Genomic DNA, 15,426 nt, shown 5'->3' with positions numbered 1-15,426 from the left:
ACTAACATCCATCCAACCATTTAACTAACATCCACCTATCCATCCCTCCAACTAACATCCATCCATTTAACTAACATCCACCTATCCATCCATCCCTCCAACTAACATCCATCCAACCATTTAACTAACATCCTATCCATCCATCCCTCCAACTAACATCCATCCCTCCATTTAACTAACATCCATCCATATATTTAACTAATATCCACCTATCCATCCATCCATACATCCATTTAACTAACATCCATCAATCCATCCATCCATTTAACTAACATCATCCATCCATTTAACTAACATCCATCTATCTATCCATCCATCCATCTATTTAAAATCCATCCATCCATCCATCTATTTAACTAACATCCATCCATCCATCAATAAATCTATTTAACTAGCATCCATCTATCTATCATCCATCCATCTATTTAACTAATGTCTATCCATCTATTTAACTAACATCCACCTATCCATCCATCCATCATCCATCCATCTATTTAACAAACATCCACCTATACATCCATCTATTTGACTAACATCCACCTTTCCATCCATCCATCCATTTAACTAACATCCATCCATCCATCCATCCATCCATCCATTTAACTAACATCCATCCATAAATCTATTTAACTAACATCCATCTATATATCATACATCCATCTATTTAACTAATGTCTATCCATCCATCTATTCAACAAACATCCACCTATACATCCATCCATTTAACTAACATCCATCCATAAATCTATTTAACTAACATCCATCTATATATCATACATCCATCTATTTAACTAATGTCTATCCATCCATCTATTCAACAAACATCCACCTATACATCCATCTATTTGACTAACATCCATCCATCCATCCATCTAACATCCATCCATAAATCTATTTAACTAACATCCATCCATCCATAAATCTATTTAACTATCATCCATCTATCTATCTATCTATCTATCATCCATCTATTTAACTAATGTCTATCTACCCATCCATCCATCTATTTAACAAACATTTGACTAACATCCACCTTTCCATCCATCCATCCATCCATCCATCCATCCATCCATCCATCCATCCATCCATCCATCCATCCATCCATCCATCCATCCATCCATCCATCCATCCATCCATCCATCCATCCATCTATCTATCTATCTATCTATCTATCTATCTATCTATCTATCTATCTATCTATCTATCTATCTATCTATCTATCTATCTATCTATCTATCTATCTATCTATCTATCTATCTATCTATATCAAGTGCGTGTGTGTGTTCAGCTTCTCTGAGTAATCTGTTGTGTTATATTGTCACTCCTCAGGAAAGAAGAGAGGAAAAGGAAGTGTGTGATACAGTGGAGCTCAATGTTGATCATCTCCAGCAGAGAAACGGAAGAATCAGCACCTCACACAGTCACACATACACACCCTCCCTAACCAATCCACTCTCACGTCCTGCAAAGTCCCGCCCTCTCCCAGATGGGCCTCAGGCAGTGGTGTATAAATACACCTATTACTGATTGACTCTGACACTACCTTACACTGAGTCTCCAGCTCTCTGACGCTCTCTGGACTATGATGCTGACAGCGTCTGCTCTACTGCTGCTCCTGCTTGTTCCTGGCATCAGTGCAGTGCCCACTGGACTCTGGGAACACCAGGGATCCTCTCGTTGTGTGCCCATCCCAAGCAACATGGCCCTGTGCCAGGGTCTGGGCTACAACAGCATGCGGATGCCCAACTTGCTGGGACATGAGTCTCCAGCTGAAGCGGTGCAGCAGAGCAGCAGCTGGCTGCCGCTCCTCGCCCGAGAGTGCCACCCACACGCCCGAATCTTCCTGTGCTCGCTCTTCGCCCCTGTGTGCCTTGAGAGGTAAGACTCACCTATAACAGACCATTCTCAATGATTGCCAGAACCATGATGCAAAACACTAAATGATACAAACATATATATATATATATATATATATATATATACTAACATCTGTGTATATACATACACACACACACACACACACACACACACACACACACACACACACACACACATTTAGAATATTGTTTCCATTGTGGCTTGTGTTTAGCATCACATAGCATTTAAATCAGTTAAATGATGCCATTATCATGTAAATGTACTAATGAGTATGTTAAGTGGAAGTGAAAATCGTCTGCAATGAAATGACAATATAAAGAAAGACAATACCCTTGCTTAAGCAAGGATGTGTTTTTAAATGATTAATCATCTTGTTGTGGTCATTGTGACCCATGGATACATTTATTTTTCTAGTTGGTAGTTAATGTTATTGTATTGGACTAAAACTTACTGACTTGGTTCACAAATGATAATAACTTCGAAAAAGAAAGAATTAATGGATAAAAATATATACATCCAATAAAAATTATAATTTATAATTAAATATAATTATTATTCACACATCTCATCACACTTGAGTTTCTGGTCAAAAATGACTGTCCTACAAAAAATAGCTTATAAATCACTCTATTATGCTTTATTATCAACAAATCTTGAAAATTTTTGTTTTGTATCTCGGTCAAATATTTTCAGATCCTAATAAACCAAACATCAAAGCAAAGCTTATTTATTCAGCTTTCAGATTATGTATAAATCTCAATTTAGAATTTTTTTTTTTACAGCAGTATTTATTTTACATAGTAGCAGTTAAAATATTAATTCTAAATCTTAACTTATAATATTAATGTAATTAAATGAAATGTGCCAGGACATTAATTATTTTATATTATAGAAAAACAATATGCTCAGAGTCCAGAGCCTCGATCATAACATTATAACAGGCACCTTCTTATTAGAGACCTGCACAATCACAGGACCCATCGCAGCAGAGAGTGGCGCGGGACAACACTTGATGGGGGGGTAGAGACTCGTGTGTGCGGGATGCGTTAGAATAATTAGGATTTGCTCACACTAGGCAATATTAGACCCCAAAGTCTGGTTCATTTGACTAGTGTGATCGTTCGTTTAGCAGTCACTGGCATGGTTAGAAGAGATGGGCAAGAGTAGAGCACGGTTCAGTTATATATAGATCATCTGATATGTGCTGCATGATTGCGTGAATATTTCTGAGTAGTAAAAGCAATAGATGTGTAGCCTACAGCAATGTACTGTGAGAGGGCTGTGTGTTACCGCATCCCATGCAAAAAAATAATAAACCTAATAATAAATAATAGAGTTAACAAAACAATGCACTCCACTGTGCTAAGCAAGCACTTCTCTGCTGTTTTCATGTGCTATAAAACAATTATCAGCGTTAATTTGAAATTTGCCAGCAGTGAATATATTTGTCATGCTGTGGGCTTAGCAACCTCTCATCTTTATGATACTTTTCTGCATCAAATCATAACAGAGCTATTGTAAAGTTTCTCTCATTGCTTTGCCTCTGGTTTGTCAGGATCATTTCTCCATGCAGGAGTCTGTGTGTGTCGGTACGGGACAGCTGCGCCCCCATCATGAACTGCTACGGTTACCCCTGGCCTAGAATACTACAGTGCGACCAGTTTCCCAAAGATCACCTGATGTGCATTTCCTCAGTTGTGCATATGCAAAACGGCACCAGCACTGACAGCCGAGGTAAACGGAGATCTTTCTTTTTTTGCACATGCATATTTTTTCAAAGGAATGCAGACAGAAACAATAAGGGTTTTCTCCATCAAACTGATTTTTGTTGTTGGTTTTAGTGGTGCCGCGTGCGAGCTGCACAGACTGTGAGCTGGAGGAGGCCACGTCGTCCAAAGACCTGCTCGACATCTTCTGCAAAAGTGACTTTGGTAAGAAACTCTACTTTTTGCTCATTCAGATCAACCATCCTTATTATGAGTAATGAAAGACTTGGGAGTCTCCAACAACTGGCTGAAATGCATGCAAGGTCAACATATAATATGCATTTATTTTTACCTTACTTGCTCAATGACTCCCAAATGATTCACTCAATGATTCATTTTTCCAAACCCTTCCTTTGAGTGATGCTAATCTGTGGTTATTGGTGAATTATTCTCAGTTTAATGTCATCTTGCCTGTAATGCCTGATAAAGCAGTGTTTGTGAGCGGATACCAACAAGTGGGCGGGCTTTCATGTTTTTATGTTGATGTTATTACAAAACAGCTTGGGATTCATTTTAAAAATGACTCACAGTCGACTCTTTCTTTGAAAGTCAATAACATTACACAGGGTGCACTTTCAGATTTAAAATGATTTCACTCACTTAACAGCTGTGTTGCACACTGCATGAAAGGTCATTTACAGAAATCCATAATAGGGGCACTTCACTCCTGAATCTCCCTGCTCATGTCTTTCTCTCTCTCTCTCTGCTAGTGGTGAAAGTGCGTCTATCCAAGCTGAACTCCAGTAGCTCTGTCCTGACGATGTTCTCCCTGGGCTCTCGGCTGGAGGTCCTAAAGCACGGCCCGCTGCTGGGAGGAGAAATGAGGAGCCGTCTGACGCTGTGGCTGGAGCGGGACGCCACCTGCGTGGGCAACCTGACCCGCAATCACCCCGACGGGGGGACCTTCCTGCTGACAGGCACCGTGACAGGCAAGAGACTGCTGGTCACGAAGGCGTTCAGCTGGGGGAAACGCCAGCGGCACCTCAACCAAGCAGCACGCAAGTGGAAAAGCCACCGGTGCAGAGGGTAGAGTTTCACAAAACATACCTCAGAGTGTTCATAATGATGTAAATAATAGAAGAGCCTTGCACTATATTTTTAAATCTTAAGATATTAAAGCTTTTTCTGAAAGGAGAGTCTGTGTGTCCATTTTCTGTCATAAATTTCAGGGTCACTTTTACAGCCGTAATTAATGATTTGAACTCAAAACACAGAGTTATATAAAAATGAATCTCTACAGATTCAGTTCAATTCAAGTTTTTGTATAGCGCTTTTTACAATACAAATCGTTACAAAGCAACTTTACAGAAAATTATGTTTCTACAATATTTAGTAATAGCTTATAAGTGGTGACTGTCCGTTTGTGCACGTATGACAGGATTTGTAGAAAAATGTATACAAGTCGTAGTCAGCCAGATGATGAACATTATTAATATTATTAATAATTAATAATTATTATATGATGCAGTCACACTTGTAGCAATATTTGTTAGTTCTGTTGTTGATTCAGGGTTAGCATCATCTGAGGTCCTCTGATGGTCAGCATCATCTCGTCTCAGGTGTTCTGGATCCAGACTGGAGCTTGTGTAAATCCCGTGGCAAAACATAGAAAAAAATAGAGACATCATTAGCATAGCTGCTGTTCCAACAAAGTAAAATTAATTATTTTAAGCCAAGCTAAAGAATAAGAATGCACATATGATCAGATACAACTATAATCACAGTTTAAGATAAATTATTAAAAAATGCTTGGCGAAAGACATGCGTTTTTAATCTAGATTTAAACAGAGAGAGTGTGTCTGAACCCCAAACATTATCAGGAAGGCTATTCCAGAGTTTGGGAGCCAAATGTGAAAAAGCTCTACCTCCTTTAGTGGACTTTGCTATCCTAGGAACGAACAAAAGTCCAGCGTTTTGTGACCTTAGGGTGCGTGATGGGTAGTAGTGTGGTAGAAGGCTAGTTAGGTACGCTGGAGCTAAACCATTTAGGGCCTTATAGGTAAGTAATGATAATTTGTAACTGATACGGAACTTAATAGGTAGCCAGTGCAGAGACTGTAAAATTGGAGTAATATGATCATATTTTCTTGACCTGGTAAGGACTCTAGCTGCTGCATTTTAGACTACCTGTAGCTTGTTTATTGACGAAGCAGGACAACCACCTAGAAGTGCATTACAATAGTCCAGTCTAGAGGTCATGAATGCATGAACTAGCTTTTCTGCATCAGAAACAGATAACATGTTTCGTAGCTTGGCAATGTTTCTAAGATGGAAGAATGCAGTTTTTGTAACATTGGAAATATGATTTTCAAAAGACAAATTGCTGTCTAATATAACACCCAGATTTCTGACTGTAGAGGAAGTAACAATACATCCTTCTAGTTGCAGATTGTAATCTACAAGATTCTGTGTAGTGTTTTTTGGTCCAATAATTAATATCTCTGTCTTATCCAAATTTAATTGGAGAAAAATATTGGTCATCCAATCTTTTAAAATTTTAACTAATTCAATTAGCTTAGATAATTTAGAAGTTTCATCTGGTCTCGTTGAGATATATAGCTTAGTATCATCAGCATAACAGTGGAAGCTAATTCCGTGTTTTCTAATAATAGTACCAAGGGGCAACATGTATTTTGAAAATAGAAGGGGACCTAGGACGGATCCTTATATTTTACTGATGATAAATGAGATGACTCCCCATTTAAGTAAACAAAATGGTAGCGATAATATTTTAATTGTTAACAGACAAATATGGGAATGTTTTATAAAAAATTAAGACAGTGTAAATAAATAAATAAATAAGGAAAAAAAACACCCCGTAGTGGTACGCCTGCTTTCGCAGATGTTTTAAAATAGAAAGGGGAATCAGAATCAGAAACATCTATCAGACAATCAATAAAAGTGCAGGTCCCCGGATGTGTGTGTGATGACAGAGACTTTTGCAGGAATGATTTCAGATTTAGCTCGTATAAACTGGTGGGCGATCAAATATGACCTGTTATACACATAACATATAAATTATACCAATGAAAGCGGAGAAAACGCACGATTCGTTTATAAACGAAGAAAGAAAATTAGAACATAAGTTATATTATTCTGTTATTTGCTCTACAAACAACCTTTTACTGTTTATTTTACTGTCTATGCAAACAACGCGAAGCAACAGAACAGACGCTGAGCTAGAAATACCGCGTCATTTCAAAATAAAAGCTGGGCGGGTTGTGTTAGGTTATTTATTTTTTGTTGAAATAACCTTAGCTTCAGCTTAACTCGCTACATTTTGCGACATTTTTATTATATATAAATACTTATAATTACTTACTTTAACTTTTTGTTAAAATGCTGATGAGAGTATAGTATAGTTAATATATATATATATATATATATATATATATATATATATATATATATATATATATATATATATATATATATATATATATATGTACTAGTGTTGTCAAATGATTAATCGTAATTAATCCCATGAGTTTTTTTTTGTTTCAATTATATATGTGTGTGTACTGTTTATATGTATTATGTACATACAAAGACACACATCCAGCATATACTTTGAAAATATTTACATTTGCTTGTATATATTTATATTCACAAATTATATCATATATAAATATTTTAAATATATAAACAACATATTTTTCTTAAATTTATATATCATAAATATACACAGTACGCACACATATATTTTGTACTCTCTCTCAATACAATACATTTATAAATACACAAATCCCTGATAAGTAGAAGAAAGCGAGCTAAACCCATAGACTGTATAAAAACAGGCTAAACCTCAATAGAATCACCAACGTCATCATAAATAAATACATCTAATATTTTTGTTTTCAGAATTCTTCATGTTTTTTTTATGACAAGTTAAACTTTTGTTTGTGATAAAAATGTATCAAACAAAACATACAAAGTGTAAAAAATGTATGTAAAGTGAAGTCGTAACATTGAAAATTTTGCATTATTTTGCATCAAGGGTTCAAACGGAAGCTCTAGAAAAGTCCAGAGGTGGGAGGGGCGTGGCTTGAGGCTCCGCCTATTGCGCTCCAGCATCAGTCAATCGAGGGGAGGGGCGTGGTTTCAGGCTCCGCTCCAGTCAGAGAACAGCACACAGTCAAACCCCGGGAGAACATACCAGAAACCCCGATCACACTCACACACAGCCGCCAGAGCCATGTAAGTCTAATCTTTATGTGGAAAATATATCTTCTGATGTATGTGAAATGCAGCTCGCCACTGAAACCAGTATTTAATTAGTATTTAACTGTGTAGACTGTGAAGCTTATCGCTAGCCAGTATTAGCTAAGTTTACTTCTACACGACTCATGCACTCCAATCCCAACGTAAGTCGTTAAACTATCCGGCCACGGAGGGAAAATATCGGCAGATTTATTAAACACTAGATCTAAGAGCATTACGTTCAGAAATCCGTGCTAACGTTATTTGTTGAAATGTGTGTAATGTAAAAGTAAGTTAGCTCGTTACAGTTAGCCTGTCTCAGCTCACCGGTGTTAGCATGTTAGCTTACCTTCTTTACCACTCAGATCGGTTCATAAACGCGCAAATCTTTGTAAAAAAAAAACGTTTTTTTAATATCGACAAACTCGCTCAAAGCGTTGTTAATGTGACGGAGTTTATCAGTTTGTTTTATAGTGGAATTAATCACGATAATGAGCGCGCCTCGTGCACGTGCTTCAGGGCCAGAATGAATGAATCCGTCAATAACTTACAACTATAACACACATCCCTTTAAGAAGAAAACTGAGGGATTTCAAATAAAGGTGCTATTTTTGTTTAATGGCAGAGATTTCTAGGATTTAGATCATTATATCTAGAAGTCATGTGATCATATTATCTTGATTTAAAAAAAAAAAGAGGCTTGTGCCCTGAAGGTATTTCACATCAGTTAATTAATTTGGTCCTATGGGCAGTATGAGGATTTAATTTATTATGAGGGTTGTATTTAATCAGTGTATTCATTATAACTCCACTGTTGAGTGTTTACTGGTTTCAGAGTTAAATGTTGATTCAGTCAGTACAGCATGGACTGAAGGAGCAGGAACAGAGGCCGAGGGTGAAGTGGAGGCGCACAGATGCTTTACACACTTTATTATTTGTGTGTTTGACACCCAATATTCAGATTAGTGGCTGACTTCAGGATTTTATTGAATTATGCTGATATTAGAGGGATAGGTGGAAAGTGCAGTTTTTAATTATTCATATTTTACCAAGAATATTAATGGAAACCACGTGAAACATATTAATGGAAAGATTAGGCCTATTAATAAAATATTTGTTATCCGTAATGGCTTTTAAAGGAGTTTCTTATGCTCACCAAAGCCATTTCTAAGACATTTATTAGATCAAAAATACAATTAAAAACAATATTTTGCACAACAGAATGTCTACCCAGTTATTTTAGGCTATCTTTCTAGAACACACTTAAAAAAAAAAAATCAATTGTTGCAAGTCAGTAAATCTTTCAGCAAGGATGTATTTATTTGATGATAAAACATGAAAAAAAACGATATTTGTGAATATTATTATAATTTGAAATGAACTATTATCTACTTTTTAAATGTAATTTATTCCTTATTTAGTCTTCAGTGTCACATGATCCTTCAGAAATTATTCTAATATACTGATTTACTGCTCAACAAACCTTTATTAATCAATGAGAATATATATGTGTGTGTGTGTATACTTTTTTTGTGGAAAGTGGAAACCATGATATATATATTTTTTTCTTCAGGATTCAAATAGAAAGTTCAAAAGCACAGCATTAGTTTGAAATATAAATCCCTCTTTTTAACATTATAAATGTCTTTGCTGCCACTTTTGATAAATTTAATGTGTTATTGCTGAATAAAATTGAATTTCTATAATAATAATAATACAAAAAAAAATTCTTAGCCCAAATGTTCAGACCATCTCCAAATATATTATACAGTGTAGTGACCGCAAATAAGAGATGCACAAAATGGCAACTTAAATTAGCACAATATTGTATATATGGGAAAACAGTAAATGGGGAAAGAGCATGTTTGTCTGTTGACTAGATATAACCTTAAATGAACAAACATCAGCTAATGGGTCAACATAGATTGATCATCATATTCTCACCAGTGTTAAAGTGATTATATCATCCACATTATAGCTTTAATTCAAATACAAATGTCCCTGATCAGGCATCCAGCAACTGCGAAGTGGTACGACAGACGAGACTGTGTCTTCATTGAGTTCTTGGTGGAGGACAGCAAGGATGTGAATGTCAATTTTGAAAAGTCCAAATTTGGTTTCAGGTATGTTTCTGTAACTTTAATCATCATGTAAAACACGAAAGGCTTTTTTATAGTCATTGTCTTTGATTCTGTGCTGTGCTGTCCTGAGTGTTTCATGGCTCACCTAATGCTGTCCTCTGCTCTCCTTCAGCTGTCTCAGCGGGACAGATAACATGAAGTACTCAAATGAAATTGACCTCTTTGAATCCATCGATCAAGATGTGAGTCCCACACACAGTTGAGAGATCCCGTTACAGATGACCCCCGTCGAGGGATGCACACCTCAGGATGAGCACATTTTATGTAATGTTTTTCTTTCTATTCTCAGGGGTCCAAACACAGGCGTACAGACCGGTCGATCTTGTGCTGTTTACAGAAAGCGGAGTCTGGGAAATCCTGGCCCAGGTTAACAAAAGACAAAGCAAAGGCAGGTTTGGTTCCTTATTTATTGTCACTGTAGTATTTATAATAAACACTGTCATTATTTAATGAAGGACTATGTCAGATATCTTGAGAGTTTGAGCACAAACTGCATTAAAAGTGTTGGTTTTAACAATTATCTTCTACTTTGTATTTTCTTTATCACCAAAAATATGCCTCTAGATAAGTATATTAATTCAAATGCTTCTAACTATGCACATGCAATGTTATGCATTGTTGCTAAACATGTACGTGTGTGTGTGTGTGTGTGTATATATATATATATATATATATATATATATATATATATATATATATATATATATATATATATATCTCAGATATAAGATATCTTATTTCACTAATTCCATTTAAAAAGTGAAACTTATATTATATTCATTCATTACTCACAGACTGATATATTTCAAATCTTTATTTCTTATATTTTGATGACTATAACTTGCAACTAAGGAAAATCCCAAATTTATTATCTCAGAAAATTAGAATATGAATTAAAACCAGTGCAAAGAAAGGATTTTAGAAATCTTGGCCAACTAAAAAGTATAAAAATTAAAAGTGTATGTACAACACTCAATACTTAGTATTACTTACTTAGGGGCTCCTTTTGCCAGAATTACTGCAGCAATGCGGTGTGGCATGGAGTCGATCAGTCTGTGGCACTGCTCAGGTGTTATGAGAGCCCAGGTTGCTCTGATAGCGGCCTTCAGCTCTTCTGCATTGTTGGGTCTGGCATATCCCTTCTTCCTCTTCACAATGTCCCATTGATTTTCTATGGGATTAAGGTAAGGCGAGTTAGCTGGCCAACTAAGAACAGGGATACCATGGTCCTTAAACCAGGTACTGGTAGCTTTTGCACTGTGTGCAGGTGCCAAGTCCTGTTGGAAAATGAAATCTGCATCTCCATAAAGTTGGTCAGCAGCAGGAAGCATGAAGTCATTTAAAACTTCCTGGTATACGGTTGTGTTGACTGACCTTAGACCTCAGAAAACACAGTTAACCAAATCCAGCAAATGACATGGCACCCCAAACCATCACTGACTGTGGAAACTTCACACTGGACCTCAAGAAACATGGATTGTGTGCCTCTCCTCTCTTTCTCCAGACTCTTGGACCCTAATTTTCCAAAGGAAATGCAATTGACTTTCATCAGAGAACATAACTTTGGACCACTCAGCAGCAGTCCAGTCCTTTTTGAAGCGAGACGCTTCTGACGCTGTCTGTTGCATACGTCTGTGTGTAGTGGTTCTTGAAGCACTGACTCCAGCTGCAGTCCACCCTTTTTGAATCTCCCCCACATTTTTGAATGGGTTTTGTTTCACAGTCCTCTCCAGGGTGCGGTTATCCCTATTGCTTGTACATTTTTTTTTTTTCTACCACATCTTTTCCTTCACTTCGCCTCACTATTAATGTGCTTGGACACAGAGCTCTGTGAACAGCCAGCCTTTTTTTGCAATTACCTTTTGTGTCTTGCCGTCCTTGTGCAAGGTGTCAATGATCGTCTTTTGGACAACTGTCAAGTCAGCAGTCTTCCCCATGATTGTGTAGCCTACAGAACTAGACTGAGAGACCATTTAAAGGCTTTGCAGGTGTTTTGAGTTAATTAGCTGATTAGAGTGTGGCACCAGGTGTCTTCAAAATTGAACCTTTTCACAATATTCTAATTTTCTGAGATACTGAATTTAGGATTTTCCTTAGTTGTCAGTTATAAACATCATATTAAAAGAAATAAACATTTTAAATATATCAGTCCATGTGTAATGAATGAATATAATATACAAGTTTCACTTTTTGAATGTAATTAGTGAGATAAATCAATTATTTGACCAGCACCTGTGTGTGTGTGTGTGTGTGTGTGTGTGTGTGTGTGTATATATATATATATTAGTACCGTGCAGCCACCAGAGGCGCTATAGTTAAATTGACTGGAAATTGTCTCCCATAGCCAGCTTTCTGAAGAGAATCACGTTGAGCAAGTCAAATAGTAACACACGTGTTTGCATATTTTTCTGGGTTTTAAAATTAAATGGTAAAGCTATTTGTAGTTTGTGGCATCGTTAGTTGTTTGGCAGTGTGTCTATCAGCTCATCATATCAGTCAGTGAGTGCATCTGTACTTTCATTGTTGACTGATCAAACTTGATATACGTGTATTTGGTTTACCTCACTTAAATGTTGTCTACAGCTCAACTGGCTTAGTGTTGACTTCAACAACTGGAAAGACTGGGAGGATGATTCAGATGAAGATTTGGGCAACTATGACCGCTTTTCAGAGGTTAGTACTTTTTAGTTGAAAAAATGACTATAATTCACCTATAATGGGAGTTTTGTGAAGAATACGTCTGTAGATAATGTGATGTACTGACTTGCTTTGTTGGTTTTAGATGATGGGCAACATGGGAGGAGAAGATGATTTACCTGACCTAGATGGAGCAGATGATGTAAGATTTTCATGTGTATTATAAAGTTAATAGGATAGTTCATCCAAATCTTGTCATTCCAACCCAGCATGTTTTTTTTTCTTCCATACAATAAAACTTAAGGTGGTCCAATGTTTTTCTTTAGACTTTCATATGTAATTCTTTTTTATTATTTGTGCATACTATCCAAAATAACATTGTATGGACAAAAACATTCTTTAGAATATCATATTTTCTGGAAAAAAATCAATCAATCAATTATACAGGTTTAAAATTACAAAAGTTTCAGCTGAACAAGTATTTACAGCGCTGACAGCCTAAAATGCTGACATCAGGCTAAAACACCTGCATCTCTAAAACGATCCTCTTCAAAGCGCAGTAAATATTAAAACTAAAACAAAAAGTATCTCGATAATCAACACTGCATCACTAATTGACTATAGTGGCCAGTGCCTTAAAACATGTGCCGTCATTTTCCTGCTATTTAATGATTTTTTTTTTTTTCAGGAATCAGCTGATAGTGATGATGAAAGTAAGTTTTCCTCTTTTTTTTTCTTTCTAGCTTGTACACTTAAAACCATTACTGTTTTAAAGGGATGGTTCCACCCAAAAATGTCTTTAAAATCTTTTACTTTTAATATTTTCTCATATTTTTTTGGCCATCCTTAGAAATCATTTAATCAGTTGTCAATGAAATCAACATTTTCAAGCCAAAAAGTACTTGCAGACAAAAAACAGTCCATATGAATCAAAGGGTTTGAAGTCTTTTAAAGAAACACAACCAGTTTATATGAATATATCCATTCACTTCTAAACACTGATCAACACGTATGCAAAGAGCACTTGAAATATGGTAAAACAGAGACTCATTTGTGCTTGATGCTTGAGAACAAACCGCACTGGTTCATGCATGTCAAATAAATAAGCATGTTTGAGCTGTAGATTAATTTTACGATGTCATTATGTATTTTTTTTTTTTTTTAAGTTTAAATATTGTTTACCTAGACTTCCAATGGATGGACACACAAGTGTATGTAGCCTCATGGTTTTGAAAGGCTGTGAGGTTGAATAAATTATGAGAGAATTTCCATTTTTGAGTGCACTGTCCCTTTAAGTGTTTTTGTACTATCTCTAAACAAATTTTTTTGAAAATGATTTACTGTCCTTCTTGATTTTCCGAAGTTGTATGACTGTTTCCATTTGAATACAGAGGTGAATTGATTAATTATGTATTATGTCCTGAACTCCAAAAAGAAACAAAAGCCCTATTGAAAGCTTAACCTCTGGTCTTCATTCATTGGAACTGCAAGAAAAGCAACCAGTGCATAATAGATTTTCTCCATTTGTGTTTTACTGAAGAAACTTTTATATAAGCTGGAACAACAGAAGTTTTTATAGTTTAACATGTCTGTGTTTTTCTCCAGAAATGCCAGATCTGGAATAAGCGACTGGCACGCTGTGGACAGACAGAGGAGGAGAGGAGAGGGGGATGACATAATAAAATGAGGAACGCCGTCACCTAAATACTACATGATCTGAACGAGAGCAAAGCTGGATTCAATGATTGAGTTCATGAGCATCACCTCTGTCTCAGTGGCTGCACTCCAGAAGTTTGTCATAAACCTCTGTTGGGAGATAATATGCATATTGTTGTACAGAGCTTCGTTGTCCCTCTCCTTATGACCAGTCCTGGCTTTTTTTTTGTTTTTTAAATCTGTACTAAAAACATGTATACTTAAACTGTTTGGAAAAACTGCACTGTATTCGTATTTTTTTTCAACCAAAAAGCAATAGATGGAAAGTAACTTTTTTTCATTGTAAGGCATTGAAATTAAAGTGAAACGTTGCAGAGGTGGAGAGAGTTTGTGTCTCGCAAATCTTGTGGTTAAAGCATAAAAATGATTATGGATTTTGGAAATTGTAAGTTCACACTGCCCTAATATACAGTATTTCTTTTCATGTCTCTTGAGGTGGTACCAGATTTGTTGGATGTAGATGTTTTCTGACTCTCTCTGAAGTCTATATTAGCTCTGTATTTGGTATTGGACCATTAATGTCATGCATATTGTGACTGCAGTATGATATTCGATGTCTTCAAATGTAAAAAAAATGGAGAAACCGAAAGGTATTGTATGTTTCCCATCAAATCTAAAAAAGACCAAATAAGTTTGCGCTATCAAAATTAGGTGCTGGTCAGGGCTATGTTTGTGCATATTGCTAGGCTCCTATCACTGCTTTCAAAAGAAAGAAAAAAATGCTTTTGGTTTTGTCTACATATTTCTAATAAACTACTCGAGGCTTACCTTTTCATTTTCTGTCCTGAACAGTTAAATTGACTGTTCAACCAATAATAAAAATGGCCAGCATTTAGTATAGTTTCAATCTAAAAGGGTAAAAAATATATATATATATATATATATACACAAGTTTGAATTATTTTGAGGGTAATAGATGATGACACAAGATACATTTTAGGTGACCTGTCTGAGATGTAGATGAGTTTGTTTCTACATCAGAACAGATTTGGACAAATGCAGCATTACATCCCTTGCTCACCAATGGATGCTCTACAGTGAATGGGTGCCGTCAGAATGAGAGTCCAAACAGCTGATAAAAACATCAC

The 15,426-nt window shown here is 36.1% G+C and overlaps 2 protein-coding genes across 3 annotated transcripts; both read left to right on the top strand.

The window, feature by feature from the left end:
* The first annotated feature begins 1,248 nt into the window (after positions 1-1,248).
* LOC113041720 (secreted frizzled-related protein 5-like) lies at positions 1,249-4,776 on the top strand. Its single transcript, XM_026200376.1, has 4 exons — positions 1,249-1,878; positions 3,434-3,612; positions 3,720-3,809; positions 4,355-4,776. The coding sequence occupies exons 1-4, from the start codon at positions 1,583-1,585 to the stop codon at positions 4,672-4,674; spliced, it is 885 nt and encodes a 294-aa protein (XP_026056161.1). The 5' UTR covers positions 1,249-1,582; the 3' UTR covers positions 4,675-4,776.
* A 2,872-nt stretch (positions 4,777-7,648) lies between these two features.
* On the top strand, positions 7,649-15,105 carry ptges3b (prostaglandin E synthase 3b (cytosolic)). Of its 2 annotated transcripts, XM_026199330.1 has the most exons (8): positions 7,649-7,841; positions 9,854-9,967; positions 10,098-10,167; positions 10,275-10,373; positions 12,569-12,658; positions 12,768-12,824; positions 13,311-13,335; positions 14,228-15,105. In XM_026199330.1, coding segments are annotated over exons 1-8 (477 nt in total). In that variant the 5' UTR covers positions 7,649-7,839; the 3' UTR covers positions 14,248-15,105. The 2 variants fall into 2 exon arrangements, with proteins under 2 accessions (XP_026055115.1, XP_026055114.1); XM_026199329.1 differs by lacking the exon at positions 7,649-7,841 and having other exon boundaries at positions 9,840-9,967.
* The last annotated feature ends 321 nt before the right edge of the window (positions 15,106-15,426 follow it).

The sequence above is a fragment of the Carassius auratus genome, chromosome 23, assembly GCF_003368295.1.
Source record: "Carassius auratus strain Wakin chromosome 23, ASM336829v1, whole genome shotgun sequence".
NCBI lineage: Eukaryota > Metazoa > Chordata > Actinopteri > Cypriniformes > Cyprinidae > Carassius > Carassius auratus.
Note: the sequence above shows the minus strand (reverse complement) of the source record. Positions and strands in the feature narration are given on the sequence as shown.

Coding starts and splice junctions, on each gene's coding strand:
- ptges3b (XM_026199329.1), top strand. CDS start 9,840: ATGTCCCTGATCAGGCATCCAGCAACTGCGAAGTGGTACGACAGACGA. Junction 12,659..12,767: donor ACTATGACCGCTTTTCAGAG/GTTAGTACTTTT, acceptor TGTTGGTTTTAG/ATGATGGGCAACATGGGAGG. Junction 12,825..13,310: donor ACCTAGATGGAGCAGATGAT/GTAAGATTTTCA, acceptor TTTTTTTTTCAG/GAATCAGCTGATAGTGATGA.
- LOC113041720 (XM_026200376.1), top strand. CDS start 1,583: ATGATGCTGACAGCGTCTGCTCTACTGCTGCTCCTGCTTGTTCCTGGC. Junction 1,879..3,433: donor GCCCCTGTGTGCCTTGAGAG/GTAAGACTCACC, acceptor CTGGTTTGTCAG/GATCATTTCTCCATGCAGGA. Junction 3,810..4,354: donor CTTCTGCAAAAGTGACTTTG/GTAAGAAACTCT, acceptor TCTCTCTGCTAG/TGGTGAAAGTGCGTCTATCC.